The sequence below is a fragment of the Protopterus annectens genome, chromosome 1.part0, assembly GCF_019279795.1.
Source record: "Protopterus annectens isolate FY-2018-M chromosome 1.part0, PAN1.0, whole genome shotgun sequence".
Taxonomy (NCBI): domain Eukaryota; kingdom Metazoa; phylum Chordata; order Ceratodontiformes; family Protopteridae; genus Protopterus; species Protopterus annectens.
The window spans coordinates 1,214,740,216-1,214,765,500 of record NC_056725.1 but is presented as its reverse complement, the minus strand read 5'-3'; the positions used below and the strand labels follow the sequence as shown (position 1 = coordinate 1,214,765,500).

The 25,285-nt window shown below is 41.1% G+C and overlaps 1 protein-coding gene across 1 annotated transcript in view; it reads left to right on the top strand.

Moving 5' to 3' along the window:
* MMS22L (MMS22 like, DNA repair protein) overlaps nucleotides 1-25,285 on the top strand; it is a gene marked incomplete in the record, with an annotated part of 1,809,169 nt that overhangs the window by 954,050 nt on the left and 829,834 nt on the right. The window contains 1 exon segment of the mRNA XM_044065731.1: nucleotides 17,435-17,944. Within this exon segment, the coding sequence (XP_043921666.1) occupies nucleotides 17,435-17,944 (510 nt within the window).

The following is a 25,285-nucleotide window of genomic DNA, read 5'->3' as shown; positions in this document are numbered from 1 at the left end:
GATGGTCTCAGAGGTATCATGCTGCGCCACTAACCTGGAGGTGTAGGTATCCTTCATGAATATGGATACACCCCCCCCCCCTTTTGTGTTTCGGTCCATGTTCTGTGGCCGAAACATGTGGTATGAGGTTTAGCCAGGTAGTGCTGGGGTGCTCTCTGGAGCCTTGAACCAGGTTTTAGTTACTGCACAGATGTCAACATTCTCCATACTGAGGAGTGCTTCGAGAGCATGCACTTTGAGATTTAAACTCCTGCTGTTGAGTAGCATAACCCTCAGTTTTTTGTTAATTGTGCTGTTTATGGAGGTGGGTTTGACTTTTGAGCCTTGCCTAAAAAAGGCACTATGGGACAGCAAGAGCCTTGGCAAGTATTTGAAAGCCTAGGGGTGACAGGTGCAAGCCGTCTCTTGCGAAGCAATGTGGCTTGTCGAGCATGTCGTTCCAGGCTGACAGACACTGGATCCCCTTTGAATGACACCAGAAGCTTAGCCAATTGTTGAAATTGATCATATTTTCTTTATACTGAGGTATCATTCTTGGTGAGGGCAGGATGCTACTCAGGGTCAGGATCATACCAGTCTGGGCTACATTATCAGAGAGCTGCTCTCTGTCTCTTTTCATATAGTCCAGCGAGGTATGTCTCGGGTCATTCACTCCAACATGAACAATGACAAAGTCTCATATTTGTACTTGTTCTGGAGTGAACTGAGTGCTTGTGTTATGTGGTGGATTCTGGCTCCCGACAGGCAGCTAACAGTAAACTTCTGCTTGTCCAGCCTAGTGAGTGGGACGTCAGTGTGCCCGACTATAGAGTCATCTATTACTAGTGTGTTGGGTATGTTATTTCGCCTTAAGGGCTGTGATTGTGCAGCACACTGATTTTGTGTTTTTTGTTGCCTGGTTTGTGATGGGAAGTGCAGGTTGTTTGGGTGTCTGCTTTGGAGGTCTCTGATGCTTTTGCAGATTTTTATGTAGAGCCTCCGAGTATGATTTTGTGCATTTGTGTATTTTTTGCCAGTGCTGTTTTAGTAGGTCTGTGTGCGGCTGGAGTTGTGGTGCAAGTGTTAACCTTCTCCTCTTGACTGTTCCAGTCTTGGTAGGAGACAGCTTAGCTTCCAATTTGGCTGTATAATTGCATCTCTCGCATATGTTAGTGTTTTGTGGTAGGAGGGAGAGGGTTGTCTGTGTACATGAGGCAGTTGTAACATTGCCTCAGGATACCCAGATTCACCAGCTGGACTGGAGAGTGCACCTGAAGTTGCCCTTTGGTCATGCCTGAATAGTAGGGTGAGCTGCTTAGTCGCTTGGTTGATGAGGAGTGAATAAAGAGCCTTGCCCTGCTGTGCATTCAGTGTCGGGGTATATTAGTGCTTGCTATTAGGTCTGAGCAAGTGCTGGGCTGTAAGATGCTTTTTGAGTGTTTAGGTTGAGAGTTAGGCTAGTTTCAAGGGAAAAACTGAAGAGGAGACTTAGTGGGGCTAGGAATAATTTAACCGTAGCTAACCAGCACTGCCCAGTGCGCAAAGCCGTGCAAACACGTTTTTTATAGTAGGGAAATGAAAGAGATAAAAATTAGCCCAAAATGGCCAATAAACTACTAACTTCTGGGCTGGAACCACTCCTCCAGGGACAGATAGGTTGCTCAAAACTCCCCTCTCTCACAGGTGAACAGAGAGACTTCCTTCTATCCAAGTAAGGTATGAGCAGCTCAGAAAGTTTAGTATCACAGCCCTGAATTCAGCACCAGCCTGAAAACTGGACTATACTAGCTTAGAAAGGCGGGAAAGAAGGACTTTTTTTGTTTTTTTGTTTTTTTTTTTAAAGATAAGGCAAAAACAGTAAAAAATACACTTAAAACAGCTTTAAACAACTACAAACGATCAGAAAAGGCTATCGCACTTTAGGCTATCGCACTTTAGTGTGTAGCCTACAACAGTTAAACAAGTTATTTAAACAAAAAACTTTTTAAAAGTGCAGGCAGTCAAATAAGTACAATATGTGAAAAAAACAAGCTTTTATAAATTATATATATATATATATATATATATATATATATTTTTTTTTTTTTTTTTTTTGAGGGAAAGAACAGAGCAGGGTTAAGAGGCTACAGAGGTTGTCCTTCCCAAATGCTCTCTTTGCACACAGTAGGAGTGCCTGAAATCAGAATATGATCTCACTTAACTCAGTTGAGTGAGCAAATGAGATGGGCCCAGAAGGAGTATCCAAATACAAATCTACAAGAGGGTCAGACAGTTTCAAAGCCACCAACATTAATACCAAAACAAGAACAGAGAGGGTGGGTATGGAACTAACTGTAGAGAGGCAGCCACAACTTCAGTTGAGTTAATATTCAGTGAAAAAAGCAAATAAATAAATTAAATACAGTACTATATGCAAAAGAGCAGACAAAAGTGTACTTAAATTCACAAATAAATTAAATACAGTACTATATGCAAAAGAGCAGATAAGTGTACTTAAATTCACTTATACGTCCAGCTGATTTCAAGTAGATGTTAGCTGGTCAAAGCTCTGATATTAAGCAGAGATAACTCAAAATGTACCACTTATATAAAGCAAGATAGGATGTCCGTGATGAGCTGAAACTACCCCCCACTGCTATCAATGGCTACACAGAAATTCTAAAAAGTACTCTGTAGAGAGACAGCCACAACTTCAGTTGTTAATATTCAGTGAAAAACACAAATAAATTAAATGCAGTACTATATGCAAAAGAGCAGGTAAAAGTGTACTTAAATTCACTTATACGTTCAGCTGATTTCATGTAGGTGTTAGCTGACCAAAGCTCTTTTAATTGTAGCTGGTTTGTTTAGAGATATTTAAGCTGTTAGAGTACTTGCATATGTATCTGGTGACACTGTATAGGGCACTCCTAAATCACTTACCATTTGGATAATAGTAACATTACACAGTAGGATTGATCACCCTTTGTAAGGGCTTTATAGTAGCTAATAAAGAGCTGGTTGGTGGCAGTGATAACTACCTTTTAGTCTGGGCAGAAGGGGGCATAGCAAGTAAACATGTGCCAGCCTTTCTCAGGTGTGTGTGTGTGTGTTTGTATTTAAATCAAATCTCAAGTGTGTGTGTCAGCTACTTGGGCAGGGACACGAAGCACTGGTTGGGCAGAGAGGGTACTGGAGGTTTTGGCTTGACCGCTCGGCTGAGAGCTGAACTCTATAGCTGTGCCAGTGGAGAGTCTTATTGGGGATCTGTAGAGAAAAGGAGAAACCAGCCCCAGACTGGCTGTAATCTCTGTCTGCTCTTAAGGGAAATTGTACTTTATTGTGTGTGTACTTGTCATCCTCCCAATGTGTACATCCCTCACTGGTGCTAGTGGTGAGGATTGAGGCACCTTGATTACTGGGGCAGTGCAGGGGTGTCGCATCATGTGTGTGCGCACACGTTTATTTCAATTGTTTTACTGACAAATGTTTGAAGCTATCCTATGATTCATACTTTTTTTGCTTATTCTTAGTCATTCAGGGTTTGGAAAATGATTATTCATTATAATTGCTAATTAGACTGCAAATGCAAAAATGGTTCATTCTAGGTAATCTAACTTTAATTGTTCTCTGTTATACATGACCATTACCAACTCTCCCACCAATATTATTGCAGATAAGGTAACGTGAATCACTAAACACATCCTTTTTTAAGTTTTACAAGATGTTTGTTGCTTATATTCAAGTGTTTTATTTCATGGAAGAATTTATTTTTGTAAGAAAATTGTAGAACCTGTGTGTGTATGCGTGTCTGCATTTTTGCTTTAGCTCAGGTTGCTATGCACTTTATTGCATTGAAGTGCTTAAACAATAGTAATTTTGCTCGGGCATTAAAATTCTGCTTATATCTAAATTTCTTCATCTCTAGGAAAAAGGGATGCGGGACAGCAAAAAGCAAAGCATAAACAAAATTGCACAGTAACCTTGTATCATATAAAAACAACATGTTGCTAGTTATACATAGGAAGAGCACTTCAGCAGGGAATGCTATATATTTTGGAGCATCTAATTAGTCCATTCTTTTGTGGAAATTGTTGGATCTGATGTCCTTTTCATTCTTTCTCACTACCCGGTATCGGATCCGAACCTCAGATCCAACTCATCCGCATTCTACTAGACTTCTGATCCAAGCCTCATGCTACTCCCTTTACCCATAATCTCCTAATGCATCCCTAAGCCCTCAGATCTTGTTTGCCGCCATCAAAGACAGATGGAAGATCCAGCCTCTCATGTTGATATCCTTTATTGATGGTGTTTTCCCCTTTCACCTTCTGTGATTTTTTTTTTTATTATTTTTACTAGTAAAGTTAGTTGTAGATAGTGTAGCTCCTCCCTTTAAGACAAGCTTCTAAACTTTGTGATTGTTCTTTCTAGTGTGTTTAGTTAGGTGGAGAGTAGCTAGAGTTTAAAGTTAAGGTTTAGAGTGAAGGTTTTTACAGTATATAGATGTTCATCGTGCATACAGCTGCAGTAATCACATATGGGTTCTCTGCCGTCAGGCGGGTCCTCGGTCGGCCGAATTCCAAAGTCTAGGTCCGGCGTCGGTTGTTGCTTTCTTTCCTGACGTCAGTGCGACAGGGGTATATAAGACACAGCCGACGCCATATTCTTCAGTCTTTTTTGCCGCGCGGTGCCCGTAGCAGAAGCAGTTCGCAAGTGCCGGTCGGCCAGCTCCTGAATTTACGAAAAATTGGAAACCAAAGTCTTCTTTAAAGCTAAGTACCCCGTTGGGGAAACTTTTCTTGCCTCAGACCGATGTCAGACAAAGTTAACAATTGTATTTCTTGTGGGAAGCAAATGCCGCATAAGGATTTCCATTCCCTCTGCATACCTTGTTTAGGCCCAGACCACGACGTCTCGGGCTGTCGCTTTTGCGCTACTTTCAATAAACGCCCTATTAAGCGTCGGGCGGAGTTCGCCCAACATTATTTTGGTAAAGCATTTGATTATAAAATGTCGTCGGAGACTCCGACTACCGTTTTGTCCAAAAAACACAAGGACCGACACGTGAGGTCCGCGGTCTCCACCGACACCACGCCAAAACCGGCTGCACGTGGTCCGGTTCTCAGTGAGATGCCTATGCAGTCCCTGACTACCGACAACACTTCCTTGGCGGTGTCTTCTGTAACCGAGACCGCAGGTACCTCGGCCCTTACTCAGACTACAACCACTGAAGCCACTGTGAGTGTTGAGCCTCCTAATGTGGACAGGTCCACTTCCACCCAGGGTGTCTTTAGACCCTCATCTTCCTTTTCCATTAAGGCCTTTACTAAGTCCAAATCAGCCATGCATCCCAAGAGGCCTGTTGCTCAGGGCCCATCCCCAGGCCCCATGCCTAAAAAGCAGATGCTTAAAATGGCTGAGGATTTAATTACTCTCATCAGGGGTTCCCAACCCCCTCCAGTCAAGAGACCCAGAGTGGAGGAAGATTCTCCCTCTTCTGAACAGGACTCCATTTTCTCAGAACATTCTGATGTAGAGGAACACTCGTACTCCCCTTATGAAGATTCTGATGCAGAACAGTCCATTCCTTCTGTATCTCCCCCAGAGGATTTTTCTTTTGGGGAAACCTTGCACACCTTGAGGGAACACTTCCATTGGGAAGGCCAAGACTTTTCTGATTCCAAGAAAAGGCTTGGGGAATTTCTTTTGTTACCTCAACACAGACCTCTGGCTATACCTCCTGTCTTGGACATACTTGATGATGTTTACTCGGAGGCTTGTCTTAATCCGGATTCCCTGCCTCCTGCCCCAGTCAAACCTGATAGGTACTACAGAGTTCCTAACTCTCACCAATTTCTTTTCAAAAGCCATAATGCTGACCCTGAAACCATTTCTCAAGGCCCCAAGGGAATGAAGGCCTCTACTGCCAAGAATCCACTACCTTCCGAAAGAGAATCTAGATCCTTAGAAAGGTGGGGAAAAAAGGTATACACCTCGCCACCCTAGCCATGAGGGCCTTAAATTGTCAGTTCCATATGCTTAAATATCAGCAGTTTCTGTTATCACAATTAAGAAATAAAATGTCTCAACCTGAACAACCAGATTTGAAGGAATTGCAGGATATGATGCATAGTGCAGAACAAGTGGGTAAACACACCTTGCAATGTGGCTATGATGCCTTAGAGGCCTCAAGTAGAGCTGCTGTTACAGGATCAGTCATTCGTAGACATGCCTGGCTTAGGGAACAAAGCTTGCTGATCATGTTAAAGCTAAACTACTAGATGCTCCTTTACAAAAGGATGTACTATTTGGTACTAATGCTGAGGAGATACTACGGAAAATGGAAGAAAAAGCTAAATCTATGCAAACTGTCAAGGCTTTTCTACAGGTACAACCACCTAGTTTTAGCAGAAATTGGCCTTCTAAAAACTGGTCCTTTCCAGCCACGGACAAGCCCCAAAGAGGTAGATACAGGCACACAAGGGGCAAGAGGACAATCTCAAGGATCATATAGAGGCAGACAATGGCAAACTCCAGCACCAAGAGGTGGCGAAGACGGTGCACAACAATACAGAAAACAAACCCAATGACTTCCTCCTTTTCATGCCAAGCAAGTCTCAGCTGGTAGCTCCCTTGGGAGGAAAGCTGGCATTATTTACAAGAAATTGGCATATTATCACAACAGACAAATGGATCCTGGACATTATAAACAGAGGCTACAGATTTCATTTTCACACTCTTCCAAAAATGAGAGGCATGCCAAACCTGCCACACAATCAAAGGGCAGAGGCAAAAATACAAATTTCAAAACTCATGGACATGAAAGCTATTCAAGAGGTACCTACTCACGAACAAGGTCAAGGTTTTTATTCCAGACTATTTCTGGTACCAAGGAAAGGAACCGACTGGAGACCCATTTTGGACTTATCCATCCTAAATACATTTCTACTCGTACCAAAATTCAAGATGCTCACATTACAGCAGCTTCTTCCCATGCTGGGCAAGGAGTTTTGGCTGGTAACATTGGACCTCAAGGAGGCATACCTGCATGTCCCAATCAGACAAAGCTGCAGAAGATACCTCAGATTTCTTGCAGGTTCAATCCACTATCAATTCTCTGCATTGCCCTTTGGCTTATCTACTGCGCTCAGAGTATTCACGAAATGCCTGGCATCAGTAATTGCCTACTGCAGACTTCAAGGGATACAAATTTACCCTTATTTGGATGACTGCCTGATCCAAGCGGACAGCAAGCACATACTTCTGGAACATCTGGCTTATGCAACACGGTTACTGAATTCTCTGGGATACACAATCAACAAAGAGAAATCCAGGCTAACACCATCTCAGAAAATAACTTTCCTGGGTGCCAACTTGGACACAAACACCCAGATGGCCTACCTTACGCCAGAAAAACAGGGGCAACTAACTCAGTACTTCAGAATACTAGCAAATTGTATCAGGCTTACTGCAAGGAAAATCCTGCAGGCTCTGGGCTTCATGGCATCTTGCATTCTTTTAATCCCATGTGCAAAGTTGCATATGAGAAAACTTCAATGGTACCTAAAAAACCTATGGTCTCAACACAGCCACAATTTGGAAACAATAATACCAATAATTCCATGTTTGCAAAAGGAATTTCTATGGTGGGCTCAAGCATGTCAAACAAACACAGGTCTCCCATTCTGCAAGCCTCAAGCAAATCAAGTCATCACAACAGACGCCTCAGATTACGCCTGGGGGGCGCACATGACCGGCAGGAGCATTCAGGGTAAATGGTCCCAAAAGGAAAAGCACCTTCACATCAATCAAAAAGAAATGCTAGCAGTGATAAATGCAATTACAGCATTCAAGGACCTCCTGCATCCAGGACAATTATTGATAAGAACAGACAACACCACAGTAATGTGGTACATAAACAAACAAGGAGGAACACATTCATACCCCCTGTGCAGACTAGCCATGACACTTTGGAACTTGGCTCTGGAATGGCAAATCGAACTTCAAGCACAGTACTTGCCAGGTTTGGAAAACACGCTGGCAGACAATCTAAGCAGAAATATGACAGATCCGCACGAATGGAAGTTGCATCCTCAGGTGTTTACAAAGATAATCCAAGCGTGGGGGAGGCCAGACATAGATCTCTTCGCCTCCCACAGGAATCATCAATTGGAAAAGTTTTGTTCAAGGACCTTTCATCCAAAGGCCTGGAGAGTGGACGCCCTTTCATTCAGTTGGACAGCATGGACAGTGTACGCTTTCCCACCTCTGCCTCTGCCCAAGGTGTTCTTGAAAGCAAGAGCAGACAGAACGAAGATGATACTGATTGCTCCAGACTGGCCAAGACAGCACTGGTACCCACTCCTGAGGAGCCTAACACATACTCCTCCCTGGCCTCTACCTCTAATGCCTCTTCGGCTGACTCAGCACAGCTACAAAACTCTTCACAGTCAGCTGAAAACACTCAATCTCACTGCATGGAAAATTCCGTAACACCACAACAGACCCTACTCCCCAAAGAGGTGCAGGATGTCATTCTGGAGGCCAGAAGGCCATCTACTAGAAAGGCTTACTCCGCAAAATGGAAACGGTTTTGCTCTTGGAATGAGAAAAAAGGCCAGGACCCTAGAAAACTGAATTTGCCTCAGGTATTACAGTATCTAGCTGAGCTGCTGAACAGTGGACTTTTCCTCCATAAAAATCCATGCCTCAGCCATTTCTGCAGAATTCAACACGGATCCACCGTTATTCTCTCACCCACTTTTAAGACAGTTCCTCAGAGGGGCTAAGAATATAAGACCATCAAGGAAACAACCAGTACCAGCCTGGGATCTTAATTACATTCTAGAAAAATTAACATTGCCTCCCTTTGAACCAGCTGCCTCAACAGATTTGCAATATTTGTCCTGGAAAACAGCTTTCCTTCTGGCCATTACCTCAGCTCGTAGGGTTTCAGAACTACAAGCCCTCATGGCTGTGCAGCCCTTTCTCATCTTCCATCAGGACAGGGTTTCCCTTCGAACCAACCCGTCATTTATGCCTAAAGTGGTATCCAGGGTAGCTTTAAATCAAGCCATACACTTACCTACCTTTTACCCCAATCCTCAAAACAAAGGGGAAAGGCTGCTACATTCCTTAGACATCCATAGACAGCTACGTTATTATTTGGACAGAACAAAGCCTTTCAGGAAATCAGAACAACTTTTTGTGTCCTATGCTGTAGGAGCTCAAGGGAAGCCTGTTACGAAACAGACAATTTCAAAATGGATTTTCCACTGCATACGATTTTGTTACTCCTATCATGGGAAATCTGTCCCTACAGGCATCAGATCCCACTCCACCAGGGCCACAGCTACCACTACAGCTTTCCTCAGAGGAGTTCCTACCAAAGATATTTTGGAGGCAGCCACTTGGAGTTCTGTGCATACCTTCACAAAACACTACCACCTGCCTTTATATTCCAAAACTAGAGCAGGCTTTGCCACTGCTGTGTTGCAGGGCATTCTGGCTCATCCCAGTTCCACCTAGTGCCTACCACCCTGTGCGTAGCTGTGGGATTCTACCCATATGTGATTACTGCAGCTGTATGCACGATGAACATAGTACAGTTTTGTACCTACCATAAATGTAGATGTTCGAGTGCTAATACAGCTGCAGTACAGGTTTCCCTCCCTCCTTCCCCTCTTGGTAAAGGACTAGTGGCTAACACCTCCTCATACAACCTAATTTGGGTTATCCTCCTATGGTGTATTTGCTTGCAACTACTGTTTTTTTATTACATTGCATTGCTTGAATATATTTATATATATAATTTATGTATTGCCTTCCTTCTGGGGGCACCTGACATCTGGGGCAAGAAAGACTGAAGAATATGGCGTCGGCTGTGTCTTATATACCCCTGTCGCACTGACGTCAGGAAAGAAAGTGACAACAACCGACGCCGGACCTAGACTTTGGAATTCGGCCGACCGAGGACCCGCCTGACGGCAGAGAACCCATATGTGATTACTGCAGCTGTATTAGCACTCGAACATCTACATTTATGGTAGGTACAAAACTGTACTTTTAAAAATGTAGAGTTTTAGATAGTTTGGATTTAAAAAAGTTAACCTATTTAGTCAATTTTCTCGCTGCCGATTGGGACTAGAGTTAAGTTACGGTTCTGCTGTCTGCCTCAGAATGTGAGGGTATGTGTTTTTGTTAATTAGAGCAAGTTATTGTATGTGTGACTCTACTACTGCTCGCTATGTCAGACAAACCTTCTGGGTTCAAGAAGTACACTTGTGGGCATAAGATCCTTCATTTGGATGCCCACAAGAAGTGCATGTACTGCTTGGACATGCCTTGTGTTATCTGTGCTGCCTTCAATAAGAGAGCTCTCTCAGATCAGAGGAATTAATTGATTTTGAGAGGTCTGTTATCTGCTGGAGCTCAACTCCCCTCTACTCCAGCAACCTCGGAGCCTAAAAAGAGGCATCACAAGTCTCCTTCCTCTTCCACGTTCAGATCCTAATGCCTCGGATCCAACACTTGCTTGGCCACTCTCAGATCCTACTCTACCCTCAGATACGATAACTCCCGCTCAGTCTACCAGTTCTCCAATCTAGGTTTCCCTTCCTTCGGATCCTAAGACTTCGGATCCGATAGTTAGAGGTCTGTCTCCAGATGTTGTCATTCAGGCAGTGTTCCCGACCTTGCTAGCAAAAATCCTGGTCAGTTCTATGAAATCTTCCAGACCACCGTCCTCCATTTCATCCAGGTCTTTCAGGAGCTTTTCTGAATTAGATATGGACAGAATGATATGGAAATTTCTTCGAACTCAAATCCAGATGGGGGTTATTCCAGCTCTGTCCCCTACCAGATCCGTGACCTTATCTACCAGAAAATGTCTATTTCATCTCTAATTTGACCCTCACTTTGGAGCCCAAGAATCCTAGATCTCAGAGAGGTTTGTCATCTGAGCCAAAGAAGTATCTTCTTCTGATCCTTCATTGACCCTAACCAACTCAGCTCCCTTGTTTTCGGATCAGAGTGGGTCTCAGGTCCAAGAGGGCTGTGCTGAGTCTGAGGGGTAGGGTTTGCTTCCTGTTTTTTCAGAGCTGTCCTTTCTTCTGGGTACCTCAGCCCTATATAGCTCGGGGACGATTCTGTCCAGTCTGAATGGATCTAGGGATGACCATGGCTTTCCTGCCTCAGGTCCGAGGAGGGAGAAAGAGTTTTCTCCGGGTCCATCTGCTTTCCAGGTTGTAGAAAGGGTTTTTACTGCAGACCGGAAACTGTCCTCTTGACTCCTACCTTGCTCCCATCATATGTTTTAAGGTTGGAGCCCGTCATTTTGGTCCTGTCAGGTCAGCCAGTTCCAGGAGTTATCAATTCATACTGCCCCCGAGGATGTCCCTCCTCTTCTGATACCTCCCCAGACCACCCCACTGAGGAGGCCCCTCAGAAAAGGATGTGTAAAAGGACACACATAAACATGGTGTCTCTTACAGAGGACACAGATTTCGAGGAAGGTGATTGATCCCCCATCTCACCACCTGACAGTGTTTCCTTTGGAGACATCATGGAAATGCTTAAGCAAAGAGGTGGTTGATTTTCCCAAAATCCTTCACCTGAGGAGATGCTGTTTCTGGAAGCTTTCAGGGCTGGCCCATTTACATCCTTGGTGACTCCCCCGGTAGATGAGCTTATCAACCTCATCTCCCACTGGGCCTGGAAGGAGTCTGACACTATTGAACAGATTCCCAAGCATCTGGATAAAATCCTATCCCCTCCAGCTGGCCAACAATATTGGAGTAAGGGAATTGTAGTGGGTGCCATGGTTGGGGCAGCAGCTATGTAAAAGAAGCTTGCAAAGCAGAGCTCCACTGTCCATCCTCTGATCAAGGAATCCAGATGGACAGATTCGGGAAGTGAGTTTACGACTCAGAGGTTTTTGAATTTTGTGGCCCACTTCACCCATTTACAGAGAGATTTGATCAAAGAACTTTCAAGTTCTCTCGCTGAGTCCACATCAGTGGAGAATCTTAAAGTTTCTCCACAACTGGCCACTCTGTCGTCAATAGCTAATTCAGTGATGAGATTAATTTCCCATGTGGTGGATGGCAGCCGGCTCAGGCATAGCCATATGGCATCATGCCTGGACGATGCTTTGTGATTTTGCCAAACCTTTAAAGACTTGTTTTATTAATACCCCTTTCGATGGTTCTTCCTTATTTGGTCCATCATTCAAGGAAATGCTTACCTGCAACGAGCAGGAGGGAATGACCCTGTCTGCTATTGGAATTAACACGTGAAAGAAAACAAAAGCTGGATAAACGCCTGGTATACACCTCAAGCGAAAAAAAATTAAAAGACCAATGGTTAGACCACAGCTGAAGATGAAATGGAATAATCCACATCAGGAAATAAATCACTTGCAGCTTCACAGTAGTGCCCTTTATAAAACCAAAAGTTGTAACTGAGATGTAGTCGTCAAGGTAGGAAACGGTTCACTTGCAGTTTCACACCACTTTATTAAACAAGAGTAAGCGCTTTCGCGATCTAAGTCAGCTGATCGCTTCTTCAGACTCATAAAAACAGTTAAAACATTGGTATTTAAAATATGGTTCAACCAATGAAAACACATGTAGAACTTATGACATAGACTAATTTAAAATTGCATACATCAGTACATTAATTTGCCTTATATTCTGCATAAGATGAAATAAAATATACATATAACAGACACATTTTATGTAATAATCCATATTACTTAATGTTTTAGTGGTCTGGATTTTAAAACAGGTTTCAAGGAAACAGCATTGTTCAGTCCAGGAGACCTATAAATTAAAAATCATGAAATTAAAAATATGTTTCCTATCTTCTTCCACGTTTTGCTAAAGCACTTGTGTCTTTATTTCTTGTATCTCTAAGGTGTTCAAGGATACGTTCCTTTAGACACCTATTGGTTTTGCCTATATAAAAGGCATGACAGACAGTGCAGAAGCTGAAATAAACCAAATTTTGTGTTCTGCAGTCAGCATAAAAATCTATATCCATTATAAATCCTAGTGTAGGATGTTTATATGTAGATTTATTATATAAATAGTCACATGCTGTACAAGAAATAAAAAAGACACAAGTGCTTTAGCAAAACATGTGGAAGAAGAAGATAGGAAACATATTTTTAATTTCATGGTTTTAGAAATAATAAATAAAAGTAAGAGGGGAGGTGATATAAGGAATAAGGTAGAGGAAGCCGAACAAAGATGGATTTTACTACTTCAGGCAGATAGGTCTCCTGGATTGAACAATGCTGTTTCCTTGAAACCTTTTTTAAAATCCAGACCACGAAAACATTAAGTAATATGGATTATTACATAAAATGTGTCTGTTATATGTATATTTTATTTCATCTTATGCAGAATATAAGGCAAATTAATGTACTGATGTATGCAATTTTAATTAGTCTGTCATAGTTCTATATGTGTTTTCATTGGTTGAACCATATTTTAAATACCAATGTTTTAACTGTTTTTATGAGTCTGAAGAAGCGATCAGCTGACTTAGATCGTGAAAGCGCTTACTCTTGTTTAATAAAGTGGTGTGAAACTGCAAGTGAACCGTTTCCTACCTTGACTACTACATCTCAGTTACAACTTTTGGTTTTATAAAGGGCACTACTGTGAAGCTGCAAGTGATTTATTTCCTGACGTCGATTATTCCATTTTATCTTCAGCTGTGGTCTAACCATTGGTCTTTTCATTTTTTTTGCTATTGGAATTAAGTTTTCTACCCCGCAGTGTACCTTCTCTGGGAACCAATGAGGTGGAAAGAAAATGTGGTTCCGGGATCTTTTCAGGACGTTCAGGAGATTTTTCTTCCAGAGGCAGAGCAAGAGGTTTCAGTGGCAGGCATTGTCCTAGAAACAGAGGTGATCTGCAAAATCAGGGCTTTAGGGAGTCATTTCCCGACAAACCCTATCAGCACTCCTGATGCTCTGCCTGGCTATACTTCTCTGGAGATAGTAGGGGGACATTTTTCTTTGCACCTAGAAGCCTGGACAAATGTCACAACAAATGACTGGGTGCGAAACATCATATTCAGAGGATATTACATTCCCTTTTCCCTTCTTCCTACAAAACCAAGCAAAAAACCACCTGATATTCCATCCAGTCAGAGGGAGTTAGCAGCCCAAAAAGTCCAAAAGCCGCTTATGAAGAGAGTCATCCAGAAGGTCAAAGCTGAACAAATAGGATTTGGAACTTACTCCCGATTCTTTTTGATGCCAAAGAAAATGAGGGACCTCAGTTCTGGATCTAAGCAGATTGAATCAGTATGTAAAGAATTCAAGTTCCAAATGGTTATGGGAAAGTCCTTACTGCCACTTCTGCTCAAGGACGATTGGATGTCCTCCGTAGAATTCCAGGACGCATACTATCATATAAAGATTCACAGGCACGCCAGGAAATTTCTGTGCTTATGGCTGGGAACCAATCACTATCAATTCAGAGCACTGCTCACTGAGCTTACCACAGCCCCCCAGGTCTTCACCAAGTGAATGGCAGTGGTTGCAGCTCACTTGATACTCGAGGGATTCCAGGTGTTTCCATACCTTGATGATTGGCTCCTTACTGCCCCAACCAGGCATCAGCTCCTTCAAGCTACAAATTATCTGCTGCACATTTCCAACTTTTTAGGGATTTCTATAAATTTTTGAAAATCAAAACTAACTCCAGTGCAAAACATAGAATTTATCGGAACCCAATTGGAATACCCTATGCACAGAGGCTTACCTTCCAATGCACAGGATCACTTCTTTAAGAACTCAAATACAGGATATGCTATCTCACCCTTTTCCTCTTGTGAGACTGGTTTTACAGGTATTAGGATCTATGTCTGCAGCAATATTTCTAGTACCCCTGGCCAGGTTCTTCATGTAAATCCTCCAGTGGACACTAGCAGTGACATGGTAAGTCCTTTATCAGCCTGTCTGGATGCTGATAAAACTCACCACAATCTGCAAACATCATGTACATTCATCGATTCAATGCCAAGATCTACATTTAGGCAGGCCTTTTTCTCTTCCTCTGCCACAATCACTTCCCAGTTAGGTTGAGAGGTATTACATGGGGAAGTTGGTCCAAGGCACGTGGTCCCCTGTAGAGACTAAGTTGCTAACAACGTCCTAGAGATGAGAGCAAGTCCTATCATTGCAAAGCCTTTCAGGATGACCTCCCTCTAGGGACAATTGCTATTTATATGGACAATATGTCAGTGGTCTGGTATATCAACAAGCAAGAAAGAACTTGCTCTTACCCATTGTGCAGGGAGTCCATGAGGGTTTGGGTATGGGCAATCTCTTCAGACCGCTTTCTAGCAGCAACTCATACTGGGGAAAACCAGTGTGTTGGCAGACAAGCTCAGCAAATCCATTAGGATTCCTCACGAGTGGTCCCTCAGTCAGTCAGTAGCAGACAGGATTTTCAGCTGCAACCTTTTTGCCTCTCCCCTCAACAATAAGTGCAGCAGGGTTTTCACTTTGATTCGCCCTCAGGAAGAGTCACCAAGGGATGCTGTAGTTCACGATTGGCCCCCTGGGTCTTCTTTATCCTTCTCCTCCTCTTCCCTTGATTCCAAGATTTCTTCAGAAGCCAAGAAGGTCGAAGAGCTCAGTCATCTTGATTGCCCCCTTTTGGCCTCACCAGGTGTGGTTCTCTTTCCTATGTTTCATCTCCGGTATCCTCCTTGGATTCTTCAGCCCATTCAGGATCTCCTCTCTCACCCGTCAGGACTTCAGCAGCCAGTCGCCACACACTCAAACTGACTGCATGGTTTCTCCAGTTCCAGTGATAATCAGAATGTCCAGGCTTGCCTCCCCAGTCCATCATATCTTGGTGGCATATCAGAAATCCTCTACTAAAAATATAGACAAAAGTAAGTGGAAAGATTTGCTATATGGGCTGGAGAAGAAAACATTGATCTTTTTTCAGCTTCTATTACAGACGCATTCCTCTTCCTCAGCTCTCTTTTCGAACAGGGAGTTAGTTTTTCTATGATTACGTTACAGTTGAGTGATCTCCAATTTTCATACAGGAACCAAATGTTTTTCCCGGTTTTCCAGTAAACTGTGTTAAGCTTTCATGAAAGGAGTATGCCTTCTCAGGCTCCCCATAAATGAACCATCACCACCCTGGGACCTCACTGTAGTTCTCCAAGGATTGACCCAGAAACCATTTGAACAGGCAGGTACCTGTGATATAAAATTTCTCTCCTGGAAAACTGTTTTATTAGTGTTGATTACATCAGTAAAAAGAATCTCCGAGTTACAGGCATTGTCAGTGAAATCTCCTTATGTCATTTTCCACAAAGAGTATCCGTATGTGTACCAATCTTGCTTTTATGCTCAAGGTAGCCACAGAATCTAATCTCAAGCAGTCCATTCAGCTACCAGTATTCTTACCCAATTTCACAAAGAAAGTTGAATATATGCTACACTTTCATGATGTTCACAGACAGTTGCATTTTTGTCTTCACAGAGCAAAACGACATAGGAAATCTGATCAGCTTTTTGTATTCTTCTCCTCTAATCGTTTGGACAGGCAGTTTCTAAGATCACTTTGGCTAAGTGGATTACAGACTACATTTCTCTGATATACCAGAAGAAAGGTTTAAATTTGTCTCGCCCACCTAGAGCCTATCCAACCAGGTCCATCTCAATTTCAGCTGCTTTCTCTTCCAAATCTTTAGTTGAGGACATTTGTACAGCTGCTACCTTTGACAACCATTATAAATTGGACATGATCTCCACAAGCAGAGCCTCCATTGGTTCAACAGTGCTCCACCATATCTTTCAATGAAGGCCACCCAGGAGTTATGTAGTTGGTGACTCTGACCCAGTAGTGAGGAAGAATGAAAAGGACAACATCAGATTTTAAAGTTATGTACTTGCTTATAACTAGGCATCTGTGTTGTCCATTTTCATTCTTCCTCACCTTCCCACCCAACCATCCCCCTTCAATGTTCCTGGAAGAAATTCTTGGATAACTTAAGAACCCACAGGTTCTTGGTTTGAGCCTCTTCAGTTAATGAATTTCTTCTCTGATTCTTGAGATTTTTGGTGTGTCATGGTAGTAACATTTGTACATGAAAGGCAACAAACTCGATCTGAGGGTTTGGAGATGCACTAGGGGTTTATGGGATAAAGGGAGGAGCATGCAGCATGGATCGGAAGTCTAGTAGAATGTGGCCGAGTCGGATCTGAGGTTCGGATATGAGACCCAGTAGTGAAAAAGAATGAAAATGGACAACACAGATACCTAGTTATGGTAAGTACATAACTTTAAATTACATAGGTAGGTGTGATTGGCATTGTTCAAGTCTGGGTTATTCATGAATAGGTAGATGTTGACTTCCCATTCAGAACTTCCTTCATTTAGGTTTTCATTTCTAAAACTGTAGGATACTAAACTGTCTGTTATTTCTCTCCTAGGGTATACTCCAAGTTCCATCAACGGAAAATGCAGGAGCTGACAGAAACAGGACTTCAGAACTTCTTAAATCTGTTTCTTGTCTTGGCAGATGTTGCTGAGATAGAAGATGTTGTCAGTCGTGTCTCTGAACTTTTAAATCTGCTGAGTCCTTCAGCCATCTCCCCTGATCAGAAATCTCTGATATGGCGGGGGTATTTTGCTTTTCTTCTTATGTATGTAGAAAAGAACCTAGATATTGGTGTTCTTGCTGAAAACCTGTCTAAAGAATTCCAGGAAATAGCCAAGGAGTTCTTGGTTACAAAGAATGACTTGTCGCGCAAGGTTACACTTTGGAAATTACTCTCTGTGTACATTGATGGAGTCCAGGAAGTATTTGAAACAAGCTGCTACCTTCATCTTTCTGAGGAAAAGCTGTTAAATGATGGCTTCAGTTTGTTGTTACCTGCATGCCGAGAATCAGAACTTAACTTTGTGTTGAGTTTTCTGCAGACTGTTTTGGCTAGGTTACGGTAAGTCAAATTATTACTTGTACTCTGTATATAACTGCTCATATGATATGTTTTGTAACCTTTCTTGGAGATTTTCTCCCTGGAGCTCCACTGAAAATGGGTTTCTGACCCAGTGGACTTTCCAGTTACCAAATGTCAGTAAATAAATAAATCCATACATACATACATAGATACACAAGTGGTTGGTGTAGAGGCCAACTAAAGATGGGCTGATTTTCTGTAATGTTTTTGTGTGTTGCTTATATTGATAGAGTATCAGACTTTTCTAGTTTTGAAATGAAGAATAACTCTGCTGTCAGTAAATTTTCTTTTTAAGTTTTATTGCTGGCCTGTGGTGAAATAATAGTAAACAAAATTACTTCACTGTATTCCACACACAAATTATGACAATTACTTGTTAGTAATCAGTTTCTGAACTATGGTAAAGTGCAGATGGGAGAAATGTTACAAACTCCTAAGGAGTGTTTCAGTAAGACGCTGAGGTCTTAATACAGAAAAAACATCAGATTTTTTAACATGTTTCTTTATCATCACTCAGTGTGTTATTGGTCATGTTGCCCATATATGAAAATAATACTGATTAAACACAGACGTGAAATATTTTTTAAAGGCAATGTATGCACATGTACTTGTTATGAGCTACATGTACTTTTCTAAATATTTTAGTAAACTTCTTGACTTTCCATTTTTTCTGAAGACAAGGGCATTTAAGAAGCAATTCATTCTGAGTCCATTTATGTTATCTCAAGTTAGAACATTAGTTTTCAAATAAATCAGGAAGAAGGTTCACCACTGCCCTAGTTACAAAATTACAACTCTTCACTACCAACTTTAGTCTGTTGTCTAACTGTGCTGCTGAATGGATAGCACTTTTCATCCAATGCGCTGAGTTATGGTCATTGACACAAATTTTAGAAGGTTAGTTATCGACTGTATCAGTATGTCCTTTCTCCCAGACAACAAAACTTCACTTTCTTTTTTTTTTTTTAACTTTTACTTTTATGTAGTATTGAGAAACAGAACAGTTATACTGAGCATATACGTTAATAAACCCACTTAACCCAGTTTGAAAATGTAGTCACAATCTTTTTAAGAATTATTAACTGGATTAATTCCATTCTAGTTTAGACATATTAAGGCATGGCATAACTTACTTATATCGTTCCCTTACCACCACAAATGCTTCACTTCTAGCATACAGTAAACACCTCAGGTTTGTTATGTTTTTATTATATTCAGTATAGCATGGTGAATAATTATTCTCATTGCATCCTCCCATAATATTGCTTAATATTCTCTCAGAAAAAATAACATGTAGAGTATCCCTCAAATAAAAGAGGCAATATGCACCAAAATAATCTCATCCTTACTCAGATATGCATGAACGCCTGGTCTGTTTTCACTGATAACTGTTCGAGGCACTGAACATCTGCCCTGTAACCCATGCATTTCTAATCATGTAACGCAATATAAATGTTATATAGATAATTAACATTAATTTTTGTATCTGCTGATACACTGTTCATACCAGTTTAGCAGCCCAATGTATTATCTCATTATTGTTAAACTGGTTGCCATTAATATGACAAGACCTCTTATTTTTACTTTACAGTCGTTAATCTTTACCATTTCCTTGAATCTTTTTTTCATTAAAAATAAACTGGCCTACCCCTTTACCAGTCACCATGGTTGCGCTTTCATCTCATCAGCTCCAAGTAATTTGACAAACCAAATCTTAGTACTAGGGCAGGGGCCTAACCACTCCACAGACAACCTGTCTCAGCTGTGGCGAGTGGATTATTCTTCACTTCAAACATGTGGCCCATCTGTCTTAAGTCGGATGACCATATCTGAAATAAAATTGTTAAACTCCGCCTCTAAGAAATATATACACATATTTAGTCATGTATCTAGAGGCAGCTCACAGGGGTGCCTGTGGTGGTGCAGTGGTTAGCATTGTTGCCTCACAGCAAGAGGTTTTCCAGTTCGATTCTCTGCTAGGGTGCCTTCTGTGTGGAGTGTGCATGTCCTCCCTGCAGTTGCACGGGTTTCCTCTGAGTGCTCCAGTTTCCTCACTCCAAAGACATGTAGCAGGTGGATTGAACACTCTAAATTGGCCTTAGGAGTGAGTGTGTGTGCGAGTGAGTGATATGGATAAACTACCACGACAAGGCTAGCAACCCGACAGTGTAAATCTTGGCATGAGATGATTGTCACTGTTGAAGTGACACCCTGACCCCATGTGTAAAAATGGGAAAAGGGTTTGAGGATGGATGTATATACAGGCAGCTCAGTCTCAAGATATCAGAGATGATCCAATCTAGACCTTTCTCAAAACCTTTGCCATATGCAATCCATTTAAGTTGGATACAATTTCTGTGACACTACTCCACATACTTAAGTAGGGCCCTTTTTACAGGTCAATGAAAAAATCCTTTGAGAAAGTAGGCCATTCTCCAAACAGTCCCCTAAGAGAAACCACATGCCTCCAAACTAAGTTTGTCAGCTGGAGCAAAAATTTTAACTTTGTAATGCAGACAAAGCTTTACAAAAGACTTCTGAGTTCAGGAATATAAATATCACCTTTATACACCACTTAAAAAAGTCATTACTCCCAACATGATAGTTGCCTCCAGAGAAAGAGCAGTGGCAAACCATCCTTACACACTTGCCTTTGAAGAACAACTAATTATTATTGTGTGCACGCCTCTTTCACACTATAGATCAAGCAAATGTTTTATTGAAAAGGCCACTATGAGCTAAAACTGAAAAAAATGTGCTTTTCATCTTGTCCTGAAGTTCTATATAATCCAAACTTGCATGCAGCAGAATAAGTAGTTATTTTGAATAATTTTTGCTAACCATGAATGCACTCATGGGGCAGACAACTTGACATGATCTTGTGTTTGGAAGACTACTTTTTGCTCATCATGTACTGTGAGGACACAGCTGATGAAACTGCAATGCCCTAGTCTCTCCTGTCAGATCATAGTTTTACTCACTTGGAATGGAAGCATCGAGAAATATTGTTAAGTTTGAGAATCCTTAATAATGGGTCAGTGATTGAATTGCAGTAACTCTTATATTTTCATTTCCCCGTTTGTATTACCGAAGGTGGATCGCGGTCAAATGGGGCCTTAGGCAGAGGAATAGACCAAGCCCCCCAGCAGCTATTCTGGTGTCCCATTACTTGTCCCCACCATTACCATAAACACTGCTCAAAACTGCCAGTATGCATACTGTTTTCCTTTTTACTTTTGAAATGAAGGCAGAGATGGATTTAATTTGAAATGTGGAATTTAAATATCCTTTGTTCACCAGGTTAGTCCCATTAGGCTAGTAATGTCTTTTCAGGGGAGGTACTTGGTGGTATTTATACTATTAGGGGAAATTCGACCAGGGCACTGAGGAAATTCCCCCTACTCTTTCTGATAGTTCAGGTGTATGTAAAAGATCTCAGTACCTACTATTGCACAGACAGATGGGGCTTTGGTTTAACATCTTATCCAAAGGACAACTCTCCCAGGAATGCAACACTCAGCAATTGTTTATATTAGGATATATCAGGGTGTGTAGTAGCAAACACTGGCCTCATTGTGATGTGCGCCAGCTTTATACTATCAGACCTATTTTCTAGTGTTCGTAAGAAAATGAAATGTAAAATACAGACAGCGTAACCTCCATCGACGAACCTATGCCCCCCACACCCTCCACAAAAGGACTGCAGGGCACTTAATACTGTGTATAGCAGGGGTGGCAGCCCTCTTGCTGGATGTGTGTGGTTGTCTTTCACTGACATTGTTTGTTATGTAAGAGTTTTAATGTTGAAAAAAGAAGTACATTATTAGAATAATAGTTAAGAAATGTGCAAAACACCTAACTGGCAACCCCGTTAGGATGTCATATAAGTTAGCTGCGCCCACACCTGTGTATGATGGTGTGTTCTAATGTAAACAGTCACCCAACACTACCCTCCTTAAAGTGCACCGCAGTATTAGCAATCCATCTACATGGTGTAGGAGTGGAACCTACAGCCTTTAGCACCAGTAGCAGAAACAGCGACAGCCATTTGTTAAACAAAACAGTTGCTCATTGAAAAGCAGATTTGGCATGAGCAACAGTAAACTTCTTTTCTCTTGAAGCTCACATTCCTTGAGAATGCACCCCTCTAGTTTTAAGATTTTTCCATTAAGCAGTGAAACAAAATGTATGAACAAATAAGACAAATTTAGCCAAATTTGGAAGTTGGTGTAGAAGATTAAGGCTCTTGTCTCCTGTATTCAAGATACAGGGTTTGCACCTGAGCAAGCTAATTAACTAATCTGTCATCCCTAACTAGGGCATTTTATATACACAAACACACTTTGTAGTACCTGATGAATGAATGCTTTTAGTCTCCCTCCAATCCGCTACACTCCATGTTTGAAAGCAACAGCGTTCTGTATTGTAATAGGCAAGGAGTTCCAATAGCAAAGAGCAGCAGCATTCACTGTTGTAGTAAGCAAGTACTTCTAGTAGCAAAGAAAGCAGCATGCTGTGTTGTAGTTAGGGTTGCCACCTTTTCAAATGCCCAAAGTGGGACAGTTGTGGTGCAAACATCAGATTTTGCAGGCCAAAATATAGCCACGGATGGTACAAAGGACAGAACTTCACTTTTTTGCCTAAATAAAAGCTTATTCTTGTAGCGTTTTAGTTGCTTAGTCTGTTTTTTATAACATTTTTTACAGATGCAGAATAACTGCTTTATGTAACTATTACATAAAATATAGGAAATAATTTTGTCCTAAAATCTCAGGACATTTGCCATTTTTACAATTTTTTTGCAGGACACAACTGCCCAAAGAGGGACTGTCCCTCACAAAGTGGGACAGGTGGTAACCCTAGTTGTAGTAAGCAAGTAGTTCCAGTAGCAAAGAAAGCAGCATTCTGTGTTGTAGTAAACAAGTATTTCTAATAGCTAGGAAAGTAGCAGCATTCTCTCTTGTAGTAAGTAAGCAGTTCCAGTAGCAAAGAAAGCAGAAGCAGCATTTTTCAGCAGTATGAAGTTTCAATATAAAGAAAAAACAGCAGTTCCAACATGCATTTGCTAAGTTGTGTTGAAAGAAAGCAGCAGTTCTGGTCCAAAGTGTGTTTGCTAAGTTGGATTTAAATCTTGCACAGTGTTGTTGTATATGCACTCTGATGAATACACGAGTACATCCTTAAGTTTTTTAGTTAAAAATAAAATTGTCTTTTAATTAAAAATTAAATGTTGTGGCTGCCCCCCCCCCCGCCCCCCCAAGCCAGATAGGCAACTGCGTAGGTCGCTTAGTGTTGGATCCGGCTCTGTGTATTACACAATGTATAAAGCATTATTACAGTGGTGTAGAGATATATCTGAGTTAACAAATTTGTTAAGTAAAATTTTATTCCTATGGCTCTAATGCCTTCCTTCCCTGACTCAGAGTATAATATTTCCTGGCTTGCAAAGCTAATCTATTTATTGAAGTTATTCTGTGTCATTATCAGGCATCTTCACCTTCAAACTGCAAAATACTCACTACATTTATGGCCCCGGAAAGGAAAAGAATGTAGATCTTGGTGGCAGTACAGTTTTAAAAAAGCTGTGAATTTGTAGCCTAAATATTCTTATGACCCTATTGAGTATGATATATTTTATTTATATATCCTTTGTTGACTATGTTAGCTCCACTCCTCTTTTCAGGCGAGATCCGGGGTGCTATTTATACTACAACAAATAAGAACTACAGATCCGTTAATATGCATGCATTCCTTTGCAAGAAACTCTCAAGTATGATGGGCAAAATGATTTAATAGCAAGGGAAACAAATTCCTAAAGAAAGTATCATGAGATTTCATTCAGTCTCAACATGATATGTACAGAGGAAGCTGACTGAGATGCCACAGAGAGTTAGATATTTCTGAATCATGTTTTTAATATGTGAAAGTTTGGAGATCATGTATTTAGGAAGTAGCTGTCATTTAAATTATAAACATCTAAAATTCCAGCTTCAAATATACATATTCTTAAATTTAATGTCAGTTTTCAGTACGAACAAAATAATTGTCTAATTTAGTTGAAATGAATTCATTATTTTTAAATTGTCCTCCTGTAACAGTATTGATTATTTTGATCCAAATCTAAAGACATATCCAAACAGTCCATGTAACATTGTAAATAATTAGAATCTTCATCCTTTCTTGAAAGTCAGCTTTGTTTCTTGACTCCTGTTGCTCACTTTTGCAAACATTAGATTCCTCTTTAGAGCTCACAGAGGGGTAGAACATAATTCAAAACCATATCCATGGCCACAGACAGCATCAGAAAACTAGATAATGTCATTGGGGAAAATATTTTCAAAATTTTTAAATTTACATTCTTGAGCGCTCTCTTCAGCCATCTGCACAAAATAATCATTATCAAAAAATGCATTTGTTTGTGCTTAAAAGTCATCCTTTACCAGTTCTCCATAGCTGCAAAAACATGTTTCTTAGTATGCCAAGACTGAAAGCATGACAAGAAATTACATGGACAACTAGCCAGTAATCCCAGTTATAGCATGGATATCCTGTTGGCACAGTCCAGTTTTACACAATCCTCTGTAGTACTAGCCTTAGTCATCCAGTTTACTTCAGTGTCCAGACAGTTCTCTCACTTTATCTTTCTTGGGTACTCCAGTGAAACACAAATTCTTCCTTTGTTTCTTCTTACAAACTCAAGCAATATGGCAAAAAGGCACTCGTTTCTCTTGTAGTTTAATGACAAGCCCTTCATTATCCTTTTTTTTCATCTTCAGTAACCAAATAGCATCTGCTTTGTCATGTAGGAGAAATCTTCCATAACAGTATGAGCATCCAACATTACCACAAACTGAAGCAGTTTGGCATTATTTTTCCTGATTTCAGATGTTGCATTCACCATCAGCACCTTGCATGCCTCCAGTGTGATGGTACTATCCTAGCCTTCTCCAGTGGCCAAGGCCTCCATAAATCAACAAAACTCAACAAAGAAAAATACCCACTTAGCTAGGTGTTCAGTAACACCACCAGCGGTGGTTTTAACCACAAGTCTTCACATAGCTTTGAACATGTAATTTACTAGAATGTACACAAATCAGCCACTATATTTGTTAAATGTATTGAAATAAAAAGTATCTACAGGGAAATACCTCCTGATCAAGCTAACAAAAGATCACATGGATGCTTTGCTTAAAGACCATATTTAAAGGTGCAAAACGAACTTATATTTTCAAACAAAAAAGGGAAGTGCATTTTGCAACCTTTAAAAAGATACATAAAGTTTAAAAGATTGCTTCCGAATGCAGAAGAAAAAAAATGTAT